This window comes from Vanacampus margaritifer, chromosome 2, assembly GCF_051991255.1.
Source record: "Vanacampus margaritifer isolate UIUO_Vmar chromosome 2, RoL_Vmar_1.0, whole genome shotgun sequence".
Classification (NCBI taxonomy): Eukaryota; Metazoa; Chordata; class Actinopteri; order Syngnathiformes; family Syngnathidae; genus Vanacampus; species Vanacampus margaritifer.
This window is the reverse complement of record NC_135433.1, coordinates 27,528,604-27,551,055: the sequence shown is the minus strand read 5'-3', so window position 1 is coordinate 27,551,055 and position 22,452 is coordinate 27,528,604. Positions and strand designations below refer to the sequence as shown.

The 22,452-nt window shown below is 43.7% G+C and overlaps 1 protein-coding gene across 1 annotated transcript in view; it reads right to left on the bottom strand.

The window, feature by feature from the left end:
• The window catches only part of rai1 (retinoic acid induced 1), a 73,825-nt gene that overhangs the window by 3,899 nt on the left and 47,474 nt on the right, over window positions 1–22,452 (bottom strand). The window contains exons 2-4 of the mRNA XM_077555766.1: window positions 6,170–12,577; window positions 5,904–5,997; window positions 4,089–4,138 (exon numbers count right to left, since the gene is read on the bottom strand). Of these exons, the coding sequence (XP_077411892.1) occupies window positions 4,089–4,138; window positions 5,904–5,997; window positions 6,170–12,514 (6,489 nt within the window). The 5' untranslated portion in view covers window positions 12,515–12,577. The remainder of the gene's footprint in view (window positions 1–4,088; window positions 4,139–5,903; window positions 5,998–6,169; window positions 12,578–22,452) is intronic.

Genomic DNA, 22,452 nt, shown 5'->3' with positions numbered 1-22,452 from the left:
AGAGAGAGAGAGAGAGAGAGAGAGAGAGAGAGAGAGAGAGCGAGCGGGACAGTTGCTCTTTATCGGGGAGGTGGGGAAGAACGAACTGACTAGTCGTGTTCTCCACACGCGGGCAGTTTGAAAAAGCTTCACGGACGGGTTGAGGAAATGGAGACCGGTATTCACTGGAACTTACTCATCTTGCTGAAGAAACGAAAGTTTGAGCTTAGACTGAGAGTCTAGCGGCATGCTACGCGCTGTAGCTTCTTGCTAGCTAGCCCGCTAGCCTTCAACCATAATGTGAGTTACACCTTCCAAACAAATCTTCCTCCCACCAATTCACTATTTAAACATCATGCACAACATAATACAGGGCTAAACTTGTGACTGGGATAAAAGTTAATTTTGCATCTATCTATTCGAAAACAGCATATGGCCTTCAATCAATCAATAAATAGCCTACATGCTTTTTATTACACTAGGATTTTAGCTATTTGTAGGCTGCCCGGGTCCCTATCACCCGCAAATAGCACGGACACATTGTATAGAATATATATTGTGGTGATATTTATTTTTATTTTGTCTTCATGAGCCTACTCAATATTGGAGTAACCCAAAAGTAATTCAGTTACATTACTTTAATATTATGGTACTTGGATTACGTTACTAACTACATTTTTTAGCAGGTAACTTGTAACTGTAATGGATTACATTTTAAAAGTAACCCCCCCAACCCTGTATTATTATTATTTTTTGTAGCAAGGAAATATTTCACGCATCACATATAGCACCACTGTTCTCTCAACTGGAACGAGTGTAGGAGATTTTGTGTCATGTACATGCGTTAATATTAAATACTTTGCTTTACTTTCCCAAACGTGGGGAAGGCATTACGCTTGCTGCAAAACTTGCCTGTCCGAGAGCTCAGCGTTTCCTCTATCCAAGTGAAGTGGGTCACTGTGGGCCACGGTTAGCCACAGTTAGCAACAGTTTTAGCCACGGCCCAAAAAATTGAATTCTTGTATTCTCGCAATCACGTTTGCATTGGTCTAAATTTGGTAATCGCAACATACAAACCCAGTATAGTTCAAAGGTCATATTTTAAGCGCATGCCCGAACCATAGCATTGGTGCATCTGAGACCTGAGCAACATTGATGTCATTTTCAGTCAGCAGCAAGTGGCAAAATGGCCGTTCCCTGAGATAAAAACAGCTGGATTTTGCTGTTTAACTCATATTCCACTAACACAATATCAACCAGGATAACATTTTTAGACTTCGGTTCAACCGTATCCAGCGGTGCATAATGACGCGGCAGCTAATTGCACGCGCTCACCATTCATCTTGCAGATTCGCCGTCTTGAAAGACGAATGCGGTCAGCGCGAGAGGCAGCGACGCAGCAGGAACGCCCACTAATTGCGCTGATGTGTCGGCGGAGAAGCGCTTACTTTTCCCCCGTTATCCTCCTCTGCAACCCTCCCGGCGTCTCCTCGCCTTCCCTCGTTGCTAGCGTCGCCTCCTCTGATGTAACTGTCCCCATTTGTCTCTGGCGCCCACGCAAACAAGCCCTTTTCGGTCTTTCCCGCCTCTCGCTATACGTGTGGTGAGCGTATAGGTGATCTGTTAATGAGCCTTGTGTTTACACACTATGAGTCACCGAGCTGGGGGAGGGGGGGGGGGAGCCAGCGTCTTTTTTGTTGCTTATTTCACCTTTTATGTGTGTGTGTTCACAAGGGGACCCTTGGGTGTGGTGTTTGTTGGGGTGGGGGGGCTGTGTGTTTGTGTGCATGTGCTAGGCCTTTTGATTAGGCTTTGCAGCTTAAATTGGCACAGAACCCGACCTACACACACACACACACACACACACACACACGCACATGCACACGCACACGCACTCTTGCATCCCTCCACTGATGACAGCTCTGCCTCCTTCCGCTAACAACAAACCACTCTTTCTTGCCCTCCCCTTTTCTCTCCTCGCACTCCGCTGCCTTCTGCGGCTAGACGTGGGAGTGGAGGTGAAGGGAGACGTCGGGGGGAGAAGTGAGGAGATAAGGGGAGGGACGGATGAAGGCGGCATGACTGAAAATGGGAAAAATAGGCAGGAGCTCGTCGGCGATGAGAGGTGAACGCAACGCGAGCGAAAACAGCAGGAAGGGGGTGTCGGGGAGGGGGGCAAATAAGCAGAGTGAGGGAAGGAAGGAGGAATGAGACGAGAGGAGAGGAAGCGTGCGTGCGTGTGTTTGTGTGTAGCATGCAAGGCGCGTCGCAGGCAGTGATGGTGGGTGGGGTGTTTTGATCAGCAGCCAGCGTTTCATCACTGTCAGTCTGCGCGGAGGAGAACAGAAACAGGAAGGAGGGAGGAAGGGAAAGGGGGAGGAGGAGGAGGGGAGGCCGCTGCTGCCTGAATGCACCGATGCTCCCTGCTGAATGTCAGCTTCACACTCTTTCCCAATCTCCCCCGCCCACACCTGCTGCCTTTGACCTTCCTCTTTGAGGCTGCAGTGAGGACAGAACGCCAGTAGATGACGTCTGGCTGACAGCAAACCCATCCATACTGCTGCTGGTGCAAGGGCTCCCTCTAGTGGTACTCCAGTGCGGTATGTGGCGAAGTTCTTATCAAAGACAAACTGCGTTTAACGCACTCACTGCCGTGGACGTTTATGTTTGTCAACTGGAGTCCAACCATTTACTGCTGCCAACGCGTATTCGTGGAGTACGTTCTCCCTCCGGTGATTATTTTATCGATTAATCAGACTTTAAAAAATCCATCCCGTTATTGAAAAATAGTATTTGAATTTGACTGTGTCGAAAATGGCACAAATGTAAATTGATTATCATCCAGTTACTCTGGCCGTTATATGTCAGAAAATAGGCAAAAATGTTGATCAGTGTCTTCCAAAGTAAAGCAAATAAATAAATAATAGTCAATGTCACAACACAATCAGGAGCAAATGTGAGAATATTTACTTTTGAGAGGTTACATTCCAAGATTTTGTAGTATTCTAAGTTTAAGTTTAAGTATTTAAATGGTTAGAATCAATTATCAAAACAGTTGTCGATTAACTTGATAAAGAATGGATTAACTGTTGCATCTCTAAGAAGTGTGTCACGATCGTGACAAAATATGATAGTTTGTGGAGTGAATGACGAGCGCCATTTAAAAAAAAAAGACCACTGGCATTCTACTCAAGCCATGCTTTGAGTCAACGTCACTCAAGATGCGTTTCTTAGTTGTACATCTGTAAAGAAATAATACAGTATATTTTATCATCAAAATGCCCATCTCTTACATTTTGCATTATATGTTAACATTAAGATAGCAGAGATCTATAAGATTCATAACACACAAAATGTGAATCTATTTATTTAATGATCAGTTTGAAGTAACTGCAATAAACAGCTTGAAGCCTCTTTTTTTTTTTGAAGAAGAATTTTGATGAGCTGCTGCTTGTTATGAATTCAGTTCATTGCCACCAAATAGCACTTGTAAATAGCACTGGCATTTCAAAGCAAAATAATAATAATAATTTTTAAAAATGGTCTGGTCTGTGTTGTATCGTAAGGCACAACAGTGCATGATTTCACGGTCAAAATGGCCCTCAACTCTAACAGCAGTGATGTCATTTCTTTCATTTTGACTTCCTGTTGGAATGTCTGCTCCAATGGAAAAGTGCTTTGACATTTATGCTTGATGTCTTGGTATTTGGATCTATTATAACAACACTGAATGGAATGCCACATGATTTCGGGGCCACGACTGCAAGTGCACAAAATACAGCCACCACCTGAAAAGTGAAAAGAAGCCCCCCACTGACTGGTGTACACGCGTCGCCGTGCGAGCCGGCTTTTGTTCCGTGAAAAGCACGGACAAAGAAAACATAACGACGAGACGGGAAAGGGGGCACGCCGAGGAAAATCGAAGCTGTCCGCTCAAGTGTGCTTGTGGGAACACCAATCTCTTCATCCTTTTGTATTTACACACACAGTGTTTGTGTGTGAGAGCTGGATAGCTCCTCTCCCCGCCCAGCCCCTCCCCTCCTTTCCTCAATGCATGACTCATGGTGGATAATGTGGATTCATGTTCTTTGTCTTTGGGATGTTCTTACCTCATGTTTGGGACATTTGATGGAGAAGTCATCTTCGTGGAATGTGCAGCCTGGACAGTTGGGGAGAAAGCAAAGACAAAGGGGGATAAGAAGGACAATAGCAACAAGTTGCAGCCCTGCACATTTAGCATCTTAAACAGGGCACAAATGGAAAATAAGCAAGGAGGAAGTGGAAAGGAAAGGAATGAGGAGAGGATGTGAGGGGATGAGTTGCGGGGAGGCAGTCCGTAACGTATGGCTGATGCACTCAGCAGGAGGGAAATGGGCCTTATGCTGATCGAACCCCCCCCCATGGTGTCTCGACAGACTTTTGAATCCTCATATCCTTATAGCATGATGTCATGCTTTATCATTTATTTACCACACCTGTGTACTAGATTGTTAGCAAATATATAAGAGCTATATAAAAACTGGTTGCTTTTTACTCTAATAAAAGAAAGGAAAGTAAAATAGAAATGCAAATCATGTGCCTTAAATTGAATCATATGTGTATTTTTTTCTGATTAACTCATTAACTGCCATTGAAGGCTATAGACGTCAAAAATTCATTTGAACTATTGCTATTAGTTTCACTTTTTTTTTTCCACTTTTGTTAACAAGAGTATGAAAACCTAGAAAAAATATTGTAGATTTAGAACAGATATAAAAGTTGTGATTAATCGTGAGTTAACTATTGAAGTCATGCGATTAATTACAATAAAAAAATGTAATCATTTGACAACCCTAATGTTTTTAATAATATTTTCTTTCTTTCTTTTTTTTTTAATTAGGGGCATCAGGCGATTAACATTTTAATTTTAATCACATGACTCCACTAGTTAACTCAAGAGTAATCACAAATTCTATATTTGTTCTAAATGTACAATAATTTTTGTTTTCTTGTTAACAAAAGTGGAAAAAAATGTGAAACTAATAGAAATAGTTCAAATGAATTTTCGGCGTCTATAGCCGTCAATGGCAGTGAATGAGTTAAGCAGATTAATCGATTCTTTTTCATCAACTGCCATTTTATCCTATACCGCCGCCTGCTGTTGACTGAAATCAATATCAAAGTGCTCTTGACGTCTCATTGCGAACGTCACTTGACCAAACTCAGAAAAAAGGTGAGCTGGGATGTTTGTAATGCGAGCCCGAAGGCACCTTGACGTCAATTCCAGTCGACAGCAAAGGGCGGGACAGTCAAAATGGCATCACCCTGAGATTGATGGGAGTGGCTAAATTAATCTGCTAATTAATCTGCCTGAGGCAAAAAAATCTTTAAATTTGCTTAAAATACACAACATGTAAATTCTCTTCATTTATGTTGAGTTTGACAGCAAATTTAAACTGCATTAGACACCTCAAAGCCTCTTTTTGAAGACTATCTAAAATTATGTATCTAAAATTTTTGCTCACAAGTCGCAGCAACAAAAATGATCTGTAAAACTTGTAAGATGGGTGGGTGCACTTGTAAGTCAAGGTAGCACTGTAGTGAAAACACTCACATACAGACAAATGTTATGCAATCATGCATAAAAGTGTGTACAGGTTCTGTGATGCATGCCGACATAAAACCTGCACATTCGGCCATCTTGTTACGGAATGACTGAATGACTAAAGCATTACGATCCGCCCGCCCTCCCGCTATATCCGGCTCGTCTCCCTATCAAGCACTTCAACATCCTTCTTCTCCCTCCGTCCTATTTCCTCCCCTTCCTCATCTCCTGTTTATAGTGCCCCTCTCACAAACGTCCCACTCAGTATTCGTCCCACTCCCAGCATACCCCCACCCGTCTTTTTTGGAGCAACTTTTGCTCTCCTGCTGTGTTCTCTTACCTATCTCTTTGGCGCAGACGTAGTGGTATTTACGAGAGCAGCTTCTCCAACAGCAACTGAGGGACGCCCCCGCAATCTGGCACTTGTGGCAGCTCTGGGGTTAGTCAGACAGATGGACATATGGGCCGGGACCGAGAAACAGAAAAAGTGACCAGGCACATATATGGATAAAGAGAAGGAATAAAAAGCAAAGGACAAAAGTTTGAAAGTTAGTGGAAACATCACAAAGCAGCTGCTCAGTGATTTGATGATATTTGCTCGCGTACCGTTTGGGCTGAGTTGTCGGCAGCGTCCTTCAGTCCGTATAATCGCCCGGCCACCATGATTACCCCCTTGGTCCAGATAGCACAGTTTTCATGTGCCCAGTGCTCATTGGCCTCTGATTCTTCTTGCAGCCTTTGGAACAAGCCCTCTTGGCTGTTGGAAGGCCCAGCCTGGAACTGCTTTATCCTCTTTAACCTCTCTCGAAGGGTTATTCTTCGAGGAACGCCCTTCCGAGCCGTTCTTTCCTTTCTTTCTGCTCTTCTAAACGGCCAATGATGATATCTGGTACTACGACTTTCCTGCGGTGATTCCTCTGTGCTTTCTGCTTTCTCTACGCCAGTCTCATCTTCAGCCTTTGACGATGTGCATGGTTCTTCACTACCTTCATCCTGGTTGATCTTCTCTCGGGCTTTACCAGGGGAGAGTGCTGGCTGAGTGGTCAACAGTTTCCGAGGAATTCCGTCTTCCGTGTAGTACGGTCCACACAGATCGCCCAAATCTCTATAGTTTGATGGTTTTCCGCACAGGCAACATGTAAGACGCCTACCAGTTAGATCTGTATTGACTGTGGGTCCTTGAAGCATGGCAGCAGTGTGCGGTACTATCTTTGCAACCGTGAAAGGGTTCTTCATTCGGAGAATTCCCTTTTTTCTTCGCCTTTGAAATACATGCACATCCTCAGGCTTGTTGACGATGGCACACCAAGAGTAAAAGTCTCTGGAGTTGTTCATACGCACATACGGACAGAACGACAGAGGGTGTTGTTGGATTGTCTTGTTTCTGATTCTCTTTACAGAAATGGTCTCTGTCTGCTTTTCTGATATTGTCACCACAGGACCCACGACACAATCTTTTTCTTCCTTTTCACACGTGTCTATTTCTGTCTCCTGTTGTTGCCGCTCTACTTTTTCTGCTTCGCACCCAGCAGCCCTCACAACCGCCTCAATGACCTCCAAGGCATCCTTCATTCCAGGTTTTGGCCCCGGCTTTTTGTACACTTTCACTGGCTTGTCAGACATCTCCTCAGATAAGACCTTCCCCCGTTTCCGCTTAGCTGGATTTGCAGATGGTTTTCTGCCTCTTTTCGATTTCTGGACGACTTCTGTGCTGCCAACCTCAGGGCATTCTTTGAAGTCATCAGGACTGATTGGCAGTGTGGGCACCTCTGACGGGTTTATAGTCTCCTCTGCCATCCCATCTTGTTGCTCTGTAGCTTCAACTTTTATCTCCTTTACTGCCTCCGTTTCTTCTGTTGCAGACTGACCTTTTCGTTTCCTCTTCTGCTTTAAGTGCATCTCATGGTTGTTTTTAATGGCCCGCTGCTTGGCAGCTCTTGGAGTTGTCACTATTAGGTTCCCTGCTTCCAAAGCTACGGCAGAGACATCTGCACTCTCCACCATGGCCCAACGCTTCCTTTTTGAGGACTTGGTTGTGGGTAGATCTCCGGATACAAGTGTTTTTGCCTCTTGGGTCCATTCTCCTCGAGGACCGAGGTCTACCTGAGCCCCCATTGCTCTTTGGACATTGCACATTGTCCCAGGTTGATGATCTTGTATTGGCCCTTCATCATGTACAACCTCTTCCAATAGCCTTTGTATCAACTCCTCTGTCGCTGGTGGTTCTTGATTTATCTCCTGCTTGTCACTTTCTCGTTTGACCTCCTTTCTTGTGGCGCCTTCTAGGTGTTTCACAGCCTCCTGTCTGCTTTTCACTTCACTTTCCATCATTTCAGTGCCATTTACAGGAATAGCTGTCTCTCTGTCTTTGACAGCATGTGGAGAAAAATCCTTAGTTGTTGCATCATCACTGAGATTGATGTCTGTCTGAGAAGTTTGGAAGTATTTCTTCGAGCTAGGCGATGTGATTTTCTGCACCATGGCCTCGTATTTCTGCCCTCTGCCCTTACGTGGAGGAAGAACTTTTGTTCTAGTGGGGCACTGAGGAGGCACTACTGGCACATCACCATGATCGATTTCAGTGACATTAGAGGGAATATGTTTGGGTGGGTACGGGGCTTCAGGCTCTTTCATGGGTGGCCCTCTCTTTTTTCTGGGCTCCAGAACATCCCCCTCTTTAGGTGCGAAGACAACCTGCTCAGGCGGTGCAGCTTGAGGTTGTAGCGGTTTTGATTTAGGCTTTGGACCCCTCTTCTTCTTTACAGGCACTGGAGAAGGTTCCATGGATGACTCACATTTTAGTGGAAGCATATTCTTTTCCTCAGTATTTTCGGCTGGAAGCAATGCAAGAGGTTCTGTTGGAGTATCTATCTTTTTTCCCATGTAAGGAGTAGGAGTAAGAGGTTGTTCATTAGTTAAACATTCCTCTTTTTTAGAACAATCTATTGTGCTAGTTTCTTTCAATGCTGGTGTAATATCTTTATTTATGGTTTTCTCCTTTTCTTTTGATGCTTTTGTCTGTGAGGGCTTTCTTGACCTTAAGGTCATATTTTTATTGTAATTTTCTTGTGCTGTTATTTCATTTGGTGATTTTTCATCATGGGTTATTACTTGTATATCCTGGTTTATTTGTGATAGTGTAGTCTTTGCAATTTTCCTGCCCCTGCCTTGTGGCCCTGTCACATTTGGAATGATTTCTTCTTGTTGTGTCTGCTTTGCCTTAGAAACGGAGCCTTTGGGCCGACCAACGGGCGCTTTAATGGTTATGTTTTCAGTGGGTGGCAAAGCATCTTCAGATTTGTGTCCTGGTTTCGTACCTGGCTTTGAAACAGGTTTAGGCCCAGGTTTTGATGTAGGTTTTAAGCCTGGTTTGGGCCCTGGTTTTCGTTTCTCCAGAGACTCAATTTTCTCTGCGGGATCTGGTGTATTTGGCACAGCCTTTAGTCCTGGTTTTGGCCCTGGCTTTGATCCAGGATTGAGGGCAAGTTTAGGGCTTAGCTTGCCTCCAGGTTTTGGCCCCGGCTTTGATCCATTTTTTAGTCCTGGTTTGGGTCCAGGTTTTGGGCCTGGTTTCCTCTTTAAATGAGCCTCGCCTTTGGGTGGTAAGTCTGCTGCGTTAAATGAGCGTGTGCACATTCTTGAATTTAGTCCTTCAGTTAACATTTTGGTTGTATGGCTCACTAATGATTGCTGATGAGCAAGGTCAGTTTGATCTGAGAACAGCATAGTTTTGCTTGAAGGCCTGCAGGCTTTCTCTGAGGCCAGTGGGTCTCCTTCTTCGTCCTTCTCTTCGTCCCTTTCCAAGCTTAGCTGTCGCCTGATTGCCACACCTGAAAGCATCATTTTTCTTCTCCCCCTTGCATGCTTACGTCCAAATGCCCTGGGTTGAGCAGATGGGGCCACAGGCTCTGGCTTGGCCAAGGGGGTCACGGCACTGGAGCAGCTGAGGCCCGGCTCCATGTCCTCATCACCTTTCTTTGGGGAGGGTGGTGTGTCTGCCCAGCAGGGGGCTGAGGGAAGTATTGACTTCCCGGGCAACTGAGGAGAGTCTGGCTCCAGCACTTTAGCGTCGCTGTGATCCATGTGATCTCTGGACTGGGCTGGATTTTGTGTTGTCTTGTCATTGAGTGCCGAGAAGACTGGCATAGCAGATTGGGGCTGCGGAGCAGTGTCACCAATTGCAGATTCTCTTGAAGAAGCATCTGGGGCTGCTGCCACATTCGGATGTGCAGGCACTCCTGCAAGCTCATTCTCACTATGAAACTCAGTTCTTTGATTCTCCGTCCTGGCGCAAAGGTCGGCAGAAGGTTTCTCAGATTCGTGCCTGTTATTCATGAACTCAGAAGTCAATGACTGGCTAATGTTCTCTTCCTCCCCTGGTTCTTTTCTCACCTCATCAGACCGTGGCGGGGTAAGAGCATGTTGCTTTCGTTCATCTAAGCCTCTTTCTTGTCTATTGTTTTCATCCTCCTTTTCCTCTTCCTCAATCAATTCTTTGCCCTCTGTCTTTTTTGAATGTTCCTCTTCCAAAGCCTCAATTTGAGGCGTTGGAGAGTGGTTGTCTGAGCTGTCCTCCTTCTCTGTGGAATATTGATCCTGTTCAAGGTCACTCACAGGATTGAAAGGCAATGTTTTCAGTGAGCTCTCAGAAGCAATTGATGACTCTGATTTGTATGCTTCTTTCATCTCTTGGCCAAAATTGTGGCTTGAGTCAGAGCACGCAGCTGGGGATTGTTCGAGTGAATCTGGGTCATATTTCCTTTGGACCCCTTCGTACACCGTCTCCGTATAGCAAAAGTCTTTGTCTGCTCCCCCTTTGTTTACTTGGCTGTATAGAAATGAACATTTGTCCTCATCTGACCATTTCTCGGGTTTCTGTGTAGATTTAGTTATGTCAGCATCTCTTTCATAGTCAGGCGTTTTTGGCCTAGTCGCCGCTTCTTTGTCAGCTGACTTGTCTGTCCACACGGATTCCTCAAAGTTTTCTTTAACAGGCTCATTGATCTGGTGCATGTCGGAAGATGAGTCAGTGTCAGGTTTAAGAGGACTGGGAATGGTAATGCTGATAGGAGATCTCCCCTCATTGATGCTCTTCACCGGGGTGGTATCTTCTCCTTGTACAGACTGACATCTCATTGGGTCAGGAGTAAAGTTGTGCAAACCGGAGTCTCCAGACCTAGTGGATACATCATCTGGAGATGTCATGGAACAGGACGACATGGTGTCCACGTTAATATGTGTGTTGTTGGGAGGTTGAGCTGGACTCCTGCCCTGGTTTCTGTAGTAGTAGCCCCTTTCCAGTTGATCATCACTACTGCTGGAGTACCCTCCCTCGGGTAGCTCCATTGGCATCCGCTGATGCTGCACATTAGAGTAAAGGTCCTGCATTGGGCCGCCGCATAAACTACCAGCACTTTCTGGATATGGACTTTTATACTCCTCACCCTTTTTGGAGGATGCTGCACTTCCAGAGCTGCTGTTGCTTCCGCCACTGTTTCTTTTCGTGGCTTTCTTGTTGGCCACCAGAGTCTCTGAAAGCAGCAACTGTTGGACATTGTTGGATATGTTCTCTACCTGGGAGGTGAGGGCATTCAGGCTCCACAAGCTGGGGTTTGACAACAGCTTCTCTGAGAAACGTTCTTTCATAGTAGGTCCTGGTAGTGTGTTTGTGAAGCTGTGGGGTGCTGCGTGGGGCACACTGGGTGATGGGTGTGAGCGTGGGGGCAGCAACATAGCACTGGACCCACCTTGCTCTTGGTGGCCCGTTGAGGTGGATGACGACGACGAGGCTGCCCCTGGCGTGATGGGCGGTTGTCCGTACTGGAATGACTCTGGATTAGTCATTAATGGCGAGGGTGTAGAGCTATATGAAGGGGAGCGTCCTACTGAGCGTGCGGGAGAGTGGCTTGAGGAGGGACTGCAAGTTTGATAATACTGTTCAGGTGACCTCACAGACAGTTCTGAGAGACAGTAGTTTGGTTGTGGTTGGCTAAAATGTTGGTATTTTGGGTGGGGTTCCTGGGGGTTAGTCATGGATTGGAGAGAGGGCTGCGGCTCAAAACCTCTCGAGTGTTGGTAGCTATAGGTATTCTGAGATGGCCTGTAGACTCCTTGCTTCAGATTACTGTGGCTGCTCATTTGTCTCCCATACTGTGAGGTCGGCGGCATGCTATAACCTTTATAACATGATGGCATAGGGCTGCACTTTTCTATATAAGGTGAAGGAGATGGCGAAGGTTGGGGATAGTGCAGGTGACTTTGTGGATACATTAAAGGCGAAGGGGAAGGGTTTGTTGGGTGTGACTGGTGATGGGGGCTGGGGTACGAGGGGGTGGGCGGTTGGTGGCACTGGGTCTGGGAGTGGCCCAGCATGTTCTGGTCCATGTATTGTGTGGAATTGGGGGCCGACGGAGCCCCAGCCTCAATTCGCCCAACCATCTCATGCTCATATGACGTCAACTGAGCTGGGTCTTCCCATTTCTGCTGGAGGTGGCCTCCGCTCATGTACTGGGCTGAGTATGTCCCAGGGCCCATGTGGTTATTGTAACCACCATGACCCTGTAGATGTTGACCAGAACTTGGCGGAGGGAATTTGGGGATTTTCTTCTTTGCCTGCGAGGGTGCCGAGACTCCGTTTCCATTCCCGCCACCATTGACCGGGAAACCAGGGTAGGTTGGCTGGCTATAACAGTCCTTAGATGCTCCTCCAGTTCCGGCTCCTGCGGCTGTAGACATACTTGCAGCGTTTACCAGTGAGCGGGCCTCATAGGCTGACCTTGAAAGCCCTGGGCCCGGGCCGGGATGCGGACCAGGTCCAGGGTGGGGTAGCTGAGGGTGGGTATGATGTGGGTGTTGTCGGTACGTCTCCAGGCGTGATAATTCGTGGGACTCCTGCTGGTAGCAGGGTTGGTTGCTGTGGTAACCACCAGTGCGCTCACGGAAGGACTGCATAGCTGAAAGCAGAACAGGGGGGGGGAGGTGTGATGGGAACGAGGGGAGGGGGGGTAAGGGGTTCTGATGACAGGGGAGAAATGGGTTGGTGGGGCAGACATAGAGATGTTTGTTATACATTTTGCATTTTGACTTTGACTAAAAATAGATGGATGAATGATCACTTCATTGGCATATTTTAAGATTCAGGTTTAGACAACTTTTTTGATGTCGGTACAAGAAATTCAATTGCATCTTTGATCTCCAAATGCCCGTTCAACCTCATCAAACTCTCAATAAAACAACATCAGAAAATACATTGTGAATAGGTTATGAGACAAAACAATATAAATATTATTTCATTATATAACAATAAACAAATAATGTCAGGCCTTGAGATTTGAGTTTAAATATTTAAATAGAATGTGACGAATTGAACAATTTGAACTTCATGATTAATTTATTGCAGCTTCTGCTTTGCATAACTTGGCCACTGGGCGGCAGTATTAAAATCATGCAGACCATCATTCGGTATGGTGCACCCTATTTATCGATTTTCAAAGAGGATAAAGAATATCATTAAAAAAATATGTCCATGTCCATTTATATGTGGATATTAATGATTAGGCACGTGCTCTTCTTGTTCAAATTTATCCTAACTTCATAATCACTGCGCTGAGCCACAAATTTTGCCTGTTTTTAACTTACTTGTATATTCCAATCTAATTGTCTGACAGATACTATGAATCTTTGTTTCATGATTTGCCAATGTTGTGTAACTACATAAGGCTTTTTTTTTCCTTAACACACAAAAATCTCATTTCACCCAAAGCAAGGTGGGACAGTTTTGTGGACGTGCTTGGAGTTTAGCAGTAGCAATGTAATAGCACTTGTTGCATTTAGTTTTTTTCCTTTCCAGCGGAGTGCACTTGGCGATGTTTGTCTGCAAATGTATGCTCGTGTGTGTTGTCTTTTTCCACAATGTAAAAAGGGGAAAATAGAAAGGGTGGAGTTCTATAAGAGGAACACAAGGAGACGGAGTCACCTGAAGACGGCGCTCTCAGATCTGTCAGTGCGTGTTTTGGTGTGCGTGCCTGCCGCCCCCTGCACAATATCCCAGCATGCAACCTGCCCCAGGGAGCTCTGTGTGCCCCACCAGACGCATGTTGGCATTATTCATGTCTGAAATGCACAATTTGTGTGTGTGTGTGCGTGCATGTATGTGTGAGTGTGTGCGTGTGAGGAAGCAAGGCAATGAAAATTCAAGCAATCCTTATGTGCATGTGTGCTCCTAAATGGGGGTTTGTGGGGCATATCGGCCTGTGATTAGAAATAAAGACACATATAAGTCCACACATATATAACGATGCTACACATATTTGTTTAGGCGAAGACATACATTGAATGTTTACGAGACAAGAGCATATTTTCTTTGCAGCCAGTTGTTGTCGTTGTGTGTGGGCGTGTCAATGAATTTGAACGTCCGTCATTCGGTAGGGACACTCTTCCGTCGTCATCAATTCGTCAATATTTCAAGCTGAACCGTCCGTCATCCGACGATTGCTCAGCAAAATGAGCGTCCGTCAATGTTTTCATCATTCGAAGTGGGAATCTGTCAATGTTCAACCGTCACCAAAATCATTGACGGTTGCATTGACGGACGAAAACCCCCTTCCGTCAATGCTTACTTAGTCCGTCAATTTTTTGGAAGTTTCTCATCAACCGTCAATCATCAACAAAATGGGCGTCCGTCATTGACGGATTGATACTGACAGAATGCCCACTTCTGATATTTTGCTAAACTACAATATAGCAGAATGTCATTAAATTTCTTGCTTGGGCAGTGATTCTTTCCTGCACCACTCGAGGGCACGTCCTTTTCGCTGTGGGGGAAATTTTCGATTTCGGAGGTAGTATCAGAGCTGAGATGTGGCAAGATGCCTACGTTAACGGAATTCCATAACAGGAACCGACGAACTGCCCTGCAATTTAAAACAAGTCCCTCTGAAGGTACAACTTGCGTGGCGATCATCACCACTCTTTTATACAGCACAACATTTACTGAAGGCTAATTCACTGAATTTGTTCCTCATTGCAAACGCGACCAAAGCTAAAATAAAAATCCTCCTCCTCCCATAGTCAGTTTGCCTCACTCCGCCTGCTGTCTTTTCTTTTCCCTCCTCCTCATGCTCAAATGTATGCACACTCTTGATGTTTTTTATATTTGCTTATTTTTATATCATCTTAGATTGTCTCCTCTTGCACCTCTCGTTTCCACGACGATCTCCCAGAGGTATTGAGGAGCCCACCATTTATGCATTTGATGATGATGCTCCACATTGCATATTTCAGATTGCTGCCTTGCTAAGAGGTTAACATATGAAAGACACACATCGCTCAATCTACAACGCATTAATGCAATATACCATAAAATACTGTGTATAATAAGCACCCATTTATAATATACCCCCTAAAATCACAATTAAATGGCGGGTTTTTTTCTCGGTACGTGAGTATAAAATTAAATTAAAACAAATTTAAATAAAATATAAATAAAATAATTATTTGAAAAATTACAAAAAAATAATTACATTTTACAAAGTAATTTGTGATTAAAAATAAGATAAGATTAGCAACTTGTGTTCAAAATGCAATGTTGAAAAAAGGGAAGAAAAGAAGAGAAAAGAAGAAAAAGATGAATAAGTTAAAAAAGCAGCTTGAAAAGAAAAGTTTGAAGAAGATGGTGAGTATTCAAAGGATTATTTACTGAGTGGGTTTTGCAATCTTGATTCTTGGGAAATATGAGCTGTCGTAATGTCTTTACACACGCACGCACGCACGCACGCACGCACGCACGCACGCACGCACGCACGCACGCACGCACGCACGCACGCAGATGTAGTGTAATGCATTGCAGCATGGGACATTGCACACACCGGTACAATGAGGTGAGGTCCGTAATTAGCTTTACCTCCTGCTGGAAAACATGAAGTGGCTGATGTGTGTGTAATTGACTGCTGGTGGCTGTGCACGCCTCACAACTTTGCCAGGCGCCTGAGCCCCACGGGCAACATTTCCGCAAACCCCAAGCATTTACTGGCACCTTTTTGGGCTAAAAAGTAGCAGTGATGACCTTTCCAGACGCCCGATTTGAGTCTATAAGCGTACATCAATAAGCCAGCGAGTGGAGACGGGAGTAAATCAGATTGTTCAGATGGATGCTTCATAATGTGCCGAGCTGCCACATGGTTCCGCTCCTCTCTTGGCGCCTTCTTCGCCCTCTTTCATCGCATCATCTTCAGAGGCGCTTTGAGATGGTATTTATCTTCTTTCGCCACACACGCACACACACACACACACACACAAACAAAAGGTGACCTTAAAGCATGCCTATGCATTAAATATAATGACGTGCGTCGCTGGGCTGTGCTTTCGGGGGAGGCACGGAAACCGTTTTGCGTGGCCCCGTCCCGACATAAGGAATACCCGCTATCCTCATAGAGCTGACGGTTGGCGGGATGGAACAGCGTACTGTGTGTTTACCTCCCCAGTCCCCTTGTTAATTATGCATGCAGACGCAGCTTCTTATAAGGAGGCGGAGCGGGCCTGGAAGCGAACACACACATACACACACACACACACACACACACTTGCGCATCATCATCATCCAAACTAGCACTGTCAAAGTCAGACAACACACGATCTAAAACAACACAAATGTAGAATCCCCCCACCAAAAAAACAACAAACAAACTCCAAACACATCAGCCTGAAACACCACATCCTCTAACTTTAGCTATCTTGTTGGCTAGCTAACTCGATAGCTACATAAATAGATAGATGCAGTAAAAGTAACCCCCCTCTATCATGGGGTTTACGTTCTAGACCACCCCAAGTGAAATTTTTTATAATACTGCAGAAATATACTATTGAAACACTTCCTAGGCATATTCATTATAGCATTTATGGCACTTATATTTAAAAATGCCTTTGAATTTTAAAAAGTAATACAAACACATTTAAAAACATAATACATTAAGCAAGAGCAAGAGCAAAAGCTTTCCTCATCTCACATCAGTAATTATGCACCAAGATATACATGATGAAATGAACCTGCATCTATCGCTTTCTGTAGGCGTAAAAAGCAGGATTGAATAGAATTTCCCATTTAATAATCTTCAGCAAAAATTAGGCTGAGCTTGAGATACTTCCTGTTTTCACTCTGTTTTTTTCCAAATGTACAGTGTCAAATGTAAGGGTGTGCTGCCACCTAGTGGCTGCAAGTTGAATCAGAAACAAAATAACCATGAGGCAGAACAAAATAGAGTTACATAAATGCTACCAAAAATATTTTTTGTGAACTAGCAGGACTGCAAACTGCAGCTAGTTAGATGGATGGATGCATTGGATGGATTGATGGATGGACAGAAGGAAAGATGGATTGACAGACGAACTGACAGACAGCCGGACGGGCAGACAGATAATACATACTTTATTCATCTACAAGGGAAATTCACTACATGCATGCCATATTTGAACCTTGCCAGCAAGCTGAATTCTCGCAGTATTTGTTCACAAGCACTACGAGAATCCATCTTGTACTGCTCCCGCGGATCCGTTCGCAACCGACCTTTTGTAGGTCGGACTAATCAGGCGTTGTTTAGGGTTGATCATGAAGCTGTGACGAAACCAGGAAGTGCTGACGCCGGGGGAAACAAACAAACCTAACATAGATGAATGGACGCTACAATTAATTCTGTTCTTGCAGAATTACTCACCGTTTCCTTGTTGAATGTTGAACAGTGAGAAGCGCTTTGTGCATTTTTGTCTAGTAAAGATGTTGGTGCTCCCCCCCCCGAGACGAGACCGAAGACGACATTTTCATTTGTTGCCGTGATTGGTTAAAACAACGGGCAGAAGATGCCATATCGTCCAATCAGCTTGAAGTATTGTACAGATTGCATTGCCCCGCACTCCCAGATTGAAATGTGAAGAACTCCCTTTAGTGAACACTGTCAATCTGACTATTGCCAGGTTAGTAAAATTGACTAGTAATAATATAAAAAAATAAATATAAAACTGAATTTTTGAAGAAGAATTACGTACCTCGGTGCATATACTGTTTTTGGTTTATGAACATGTCTCAGCATGCCAACGGAAGACTAACAACATTGGCTCTGTGCCTCATACATTGCAAGTATCTTTATTGTTTTTTTGCTCTAAATTGCCCTCAGTATGGCTCCAAAGAAAGTGAAAACTGCTAGCGATAGTGTTATTCCAAGATTTAGCCACATTCAAGCACCTCATTCTCAAGTGTGATCCTGCTGACGCTGGCGCCATAGAGTAAAAGGAGATGGGGTGGGGGGGTGACCGGGGGGTGACCGCGCGCGCACACACACACACACACACACGCACACACACACACACACACACACACGCACACACACACACACACACACACACACACACAACTTTTAGTCCAAGAAAGAGACACAGGTCTCAGCTACCAAGAGAGGTGAAAGTCAGCCCGAGTTTCACCTTCGGCCAATGTACAAGAGCTCGCTGGTGAGAGTTTAAGTGAGGCTCCGCGGCCCAATGGTTTCCCTTTTAATCCTCTTCCCTTTCTTGTATTTGATAATATAGGAAGATTCTAAATGATAAGAATTCAGAATGTGAACATATCTCCCCTAACATAAACCATCCTTTTATGATGTAATGTACCTAAACTCTGAATTTAACCTGAAGCTTCAGAAAAGCACTGTATGTGTGACATTAATAACATCCCTCAGACCCTCGGAATACAAATCTCTGAGAAACTTTTTGAAAATTTTGATCCAGGACCTAAATGAAAACAGGACAAGACCATCGGGCCTTGAACTCATTCACTGCCATTGACGGCTATAAACATAAAAAATTTATTTAACCATTTCTTATTTAACATTTTTTTCCCACTTTTGTTAACAAGAGTAAGAAAATATACATTTAGAACATATATAAAATTTGTGATGCGATTAATTACAATTAAAAAAATAATAATTTCCTGACTAGATGATTACTTAAAATTAGGGGCGTCAGGCGATTAACATTTTTACTCGTAATTCATCACATTACTTCAATAGTTAACTCACGATTAATCACAAATTTTATATCTGTTCTAAATGTACATTTAAAAAAAATCTAAGTTCATACTCTTGTTAACAAAAGTAGAAAGAAATGTTAAACTAATAGAAATAATTAAAATGTTTTTTTGACGTCTATAACCGTCAACGGCAGTTGAATGAGTTAAAGATACAACAGACCCTTGCCACTCCAGTAGTTCATAAACACTCAATTGAGACAAACATTTCAAGGAAGCATGCTTACACAATCTTGAACTTGAACTGAACTGCTTGAGTAAAGACAGACAGAGGGTCAGACAGACAGACGGACAGACAGACAGTCAGACGGACATCCTTCTCCCCAGTGTCAGACCAAGGGATCCGCTCGGGAGATGGATCCAGCCAATATCTGCTCTGACATTTGTAAGTGTCTGGTTGTCATGGCACACATCTGGATGTCACACGGGGTCGCACAGAATAATGGGCCGGCCGCACAGAGAGGGCCGAGGTGAGGCCATCGAATGGTCGCAGACAGACAGATGGCACACTGACGCTTGTGGACGGGCGGCAAATGAGGTGCCAAGGCTGGCTGACAGTCAGGAAGGGATGTGGTCGCCATGGATCATGGACACATGCTGCAAGCAGTCTGGCAGACCGTGTTACACATTACCTCCACCAAGGAAACCGTGTTTTCATCCGTGCCGGTTTGTTTTTTATGCAACATCCTGGCTACTGTTGTCAGTCTGTTCTCTAAGGATGTCACCATTGGATTTTCAGGAGAATTTGTTGATGGCGTTATAAGAGATTACCAGAATTGATTTGAAGAAATCCGCTAAAAATCCTGACAGCCATTGTCTCGGATTCAGATCTGATCCAGATTTTGTGATAGGTGTGGAAGGTATGGGGCAAAGGGTCTTTCACAAGCTCCAAAATAGTTTGATCGGGATCTAATCCAGACTCTGTAATCACGTTTCACATCGGGCCAAAGTGTTTTTCATCAGGTTATAATCTGGTTTGATCCAGATCAGATCCAGATTTAGTCGAGACCAAGGCCATTTTAGCAAGTTTCAAGCCTTCCTTTTTTCCTTTTTAATTCAGATTCTGTAATAAAATGTTCAAGGTTGCACAAGAGCTGCTACACCAGTTTCAAAACTGTTTTGAACTTATCCAGTTTCTGTAATGTATTTTATTTAGTGACAAATGATTCTTTACCAGGTTTCAAAACAGATTAATTTGGGTCTAATCTTGATTCCAAAAACGGTTTAATGTAGAGACAAAGGGCGATTGATCTCAAAATGGTTCGAACCATGTCTGATCCAGATTCTGCTATAACTTGTTTAACATGAGGACAATGTCATTTCACCAACTTTCAATGTACCGGTAGTTCAATCTAGGGATGGGCAAGTGCCGATACCAGGTATTGGTAGGGGGCCGATACCCGACCTTATTTCAAGGTATCGTATGCGCGATGGTGGTTGATGCCATTCATTTTATGCAATTTTAAAGAAAAATGCTAGATTGGGAAATATAGGTCTCTTTGTCATTGTTTTTTTGCTTTTTTTAGACATTTTATAATTTAAAAGTACTAGTGGTATCGGCACTTGGCACCAGTATGAGTGTCTACTCAAGAGGTGAGTACTCGTACTCGTACTGGTATCGGTCTGAAAAAAGGTGGTATCGAACATCCCTAGTTTGATCCGGATCAACAGTCTCCAGTCAACAGTTTAGTTTTAGTCACCTTAGTTGTGGCGTTTTCTTGTCTTCTTCCAGTACATGTGGATGTTCGATTTTTTTGCTATGAGTTGCTATGTGAATCTAATTTGCCAGAATCAGTAGTGCTGGCCCATGCAACTTCAACTTGTAATGGGACGGTTTCTTTAACCAATCAGATTTCAAATTCACTTTAGAGGGCCAGAGTGGTGGCTTCAGTACTTTTCTGTCCTCTGATTGGTCGGTCAGAGCACAACTTTATACAGCCAACTTTGACTAACAAAACACATCTGTAGTAAATAACGCAATTTTATTCAGTATCTGGTGAGCATAATGTTTTTTAGTATTTTATTTTTTTCCAGCCATTTTCACTAAAACAATCCCCTTCAGTCCAGGCTGTTTTACTGGATTTTGACTGATTTCGCAAGGCCCACAGAAGATTGTGTTCTATTGCTATAAAAACATGAAACCTATCAAAAGAAAGTCTGTTCTTTCATCAGGAAAAAATTATCACAATTAAATAATAAAAAAGCAATTAGCATTAGAATATAGCTAAGTTTCGTCATTATTCACAAATCTATTTAGAATTAATTGAGTTTTTTTTTCCAACATGGTCATGGTTAGTTTCCTATGCTCTGCTGCTACCTGCTGGCCGTTTGTGTAATAACTACCATTTTTCTTAACCGTTCTTTACAGTTGAGAGGCTGCATCATTATGCTCTAGCATAAAAAAATTAAATAAAATAAAAACACATAAACTTATAAATACGTCTTTGGGACACTTAAAACTTTTAAAATAGAATGTATTTATATGTTTTTTGGGAGCAAATAAGTTAAGAGGTGGTAAATTCCTTCTGAAGGCCAAATTCACAGCCCACTTTTTTTTACTTCAGTCGACTCTTATTATGTTTAGCCTCATAATTTTTCTGATAAACGTTGAGGCCTTAATAGTTGAATTCAAACAACTCAATTATGCCGTCGTGGAGAAAAACAAAGGATCCTCTCGACTCCACCCGTTTTCCTCCAAGGGTCCAACTCAGCGTATCATTGCCAATATGGCCGAAAGCCTTATTGAGGGATATTAAAGTCTAGCAAGACCCTCCTCTTCCTCACTTCTACTTGATTAAATCCAGTAATGCAATATTTGTTGGAGGCGATCTGACGGAAGTGGCTCAATAGCATCTAATAGTGAGGAAACTCAGCTTTGCGCCGGTCGATTTTCGGGAGACCATTTTAGTTGTGTGAGGCACGACGGTTAACATGGGGGTCGGTGTGTGTGCGTGTGTGCGTGTGTGTACCAGAAGTGCAATTGCCTCATCTCTGGGGTGTAGGATGACTCATCGACATTCACAGACATGACTTTGTGCTCTCACGCTGATGAGTATGACACCACAGACGAAAATGTCTAACCAGCCCTCAAAAACACACACACAACACACACACTCGAGCCACATACACTGGACACACAAACACACATGTCCACGATCACACTCAAATGCAATAGTGACACAAACAAAAAAATAAAGAGTAGTACTTTGTAGGCTTGGCTGAAAGTCCCTAATTGGATCTTATCAAGAAGTGTTCAAACTGAAACAAAAAGTAACATTACAAGAGTAAGGTTCAAAACGTTAATGAATGCCCACATAAAAGTAAAAATATTAGCCAAAATGCTACAAGTATCTATAACAAATGAAAGTCTATATTCCCACACAAATGAAAACATATTTTTTATTTTATGAGCTAAAATTCTTTATTTTTTCTATTTTTTATGTTGTACTATTACGAGAATAATTTTGTATTATTTCAAGAAAAGGTCTACTAACTGTGATGTAACAAGTGAACGTTAATATCTGCACACAAATGTAAAGACAAAGTCCCAATATTCGGACTACATTTTTATTTGCTTCCATTTTTCATGAGCTGAACTTTTTCCATGTACGTACAATCCGGAATTTCACTTCGCCCGTTGTATGGAAATCACAAGGGCCGAATAAATCAGCCGCGGGATGACAAGCACGTGAATGCAGGCTTAACGCGACACTTCTTCTCTCTTCAGCTGACAGGCCGATGACGCCTGCTGACCTTTACGAGAGGAACAAACACATGCCATCCAAAAGCCACGACGACAGCAGCAACAACAACAACACAAAGA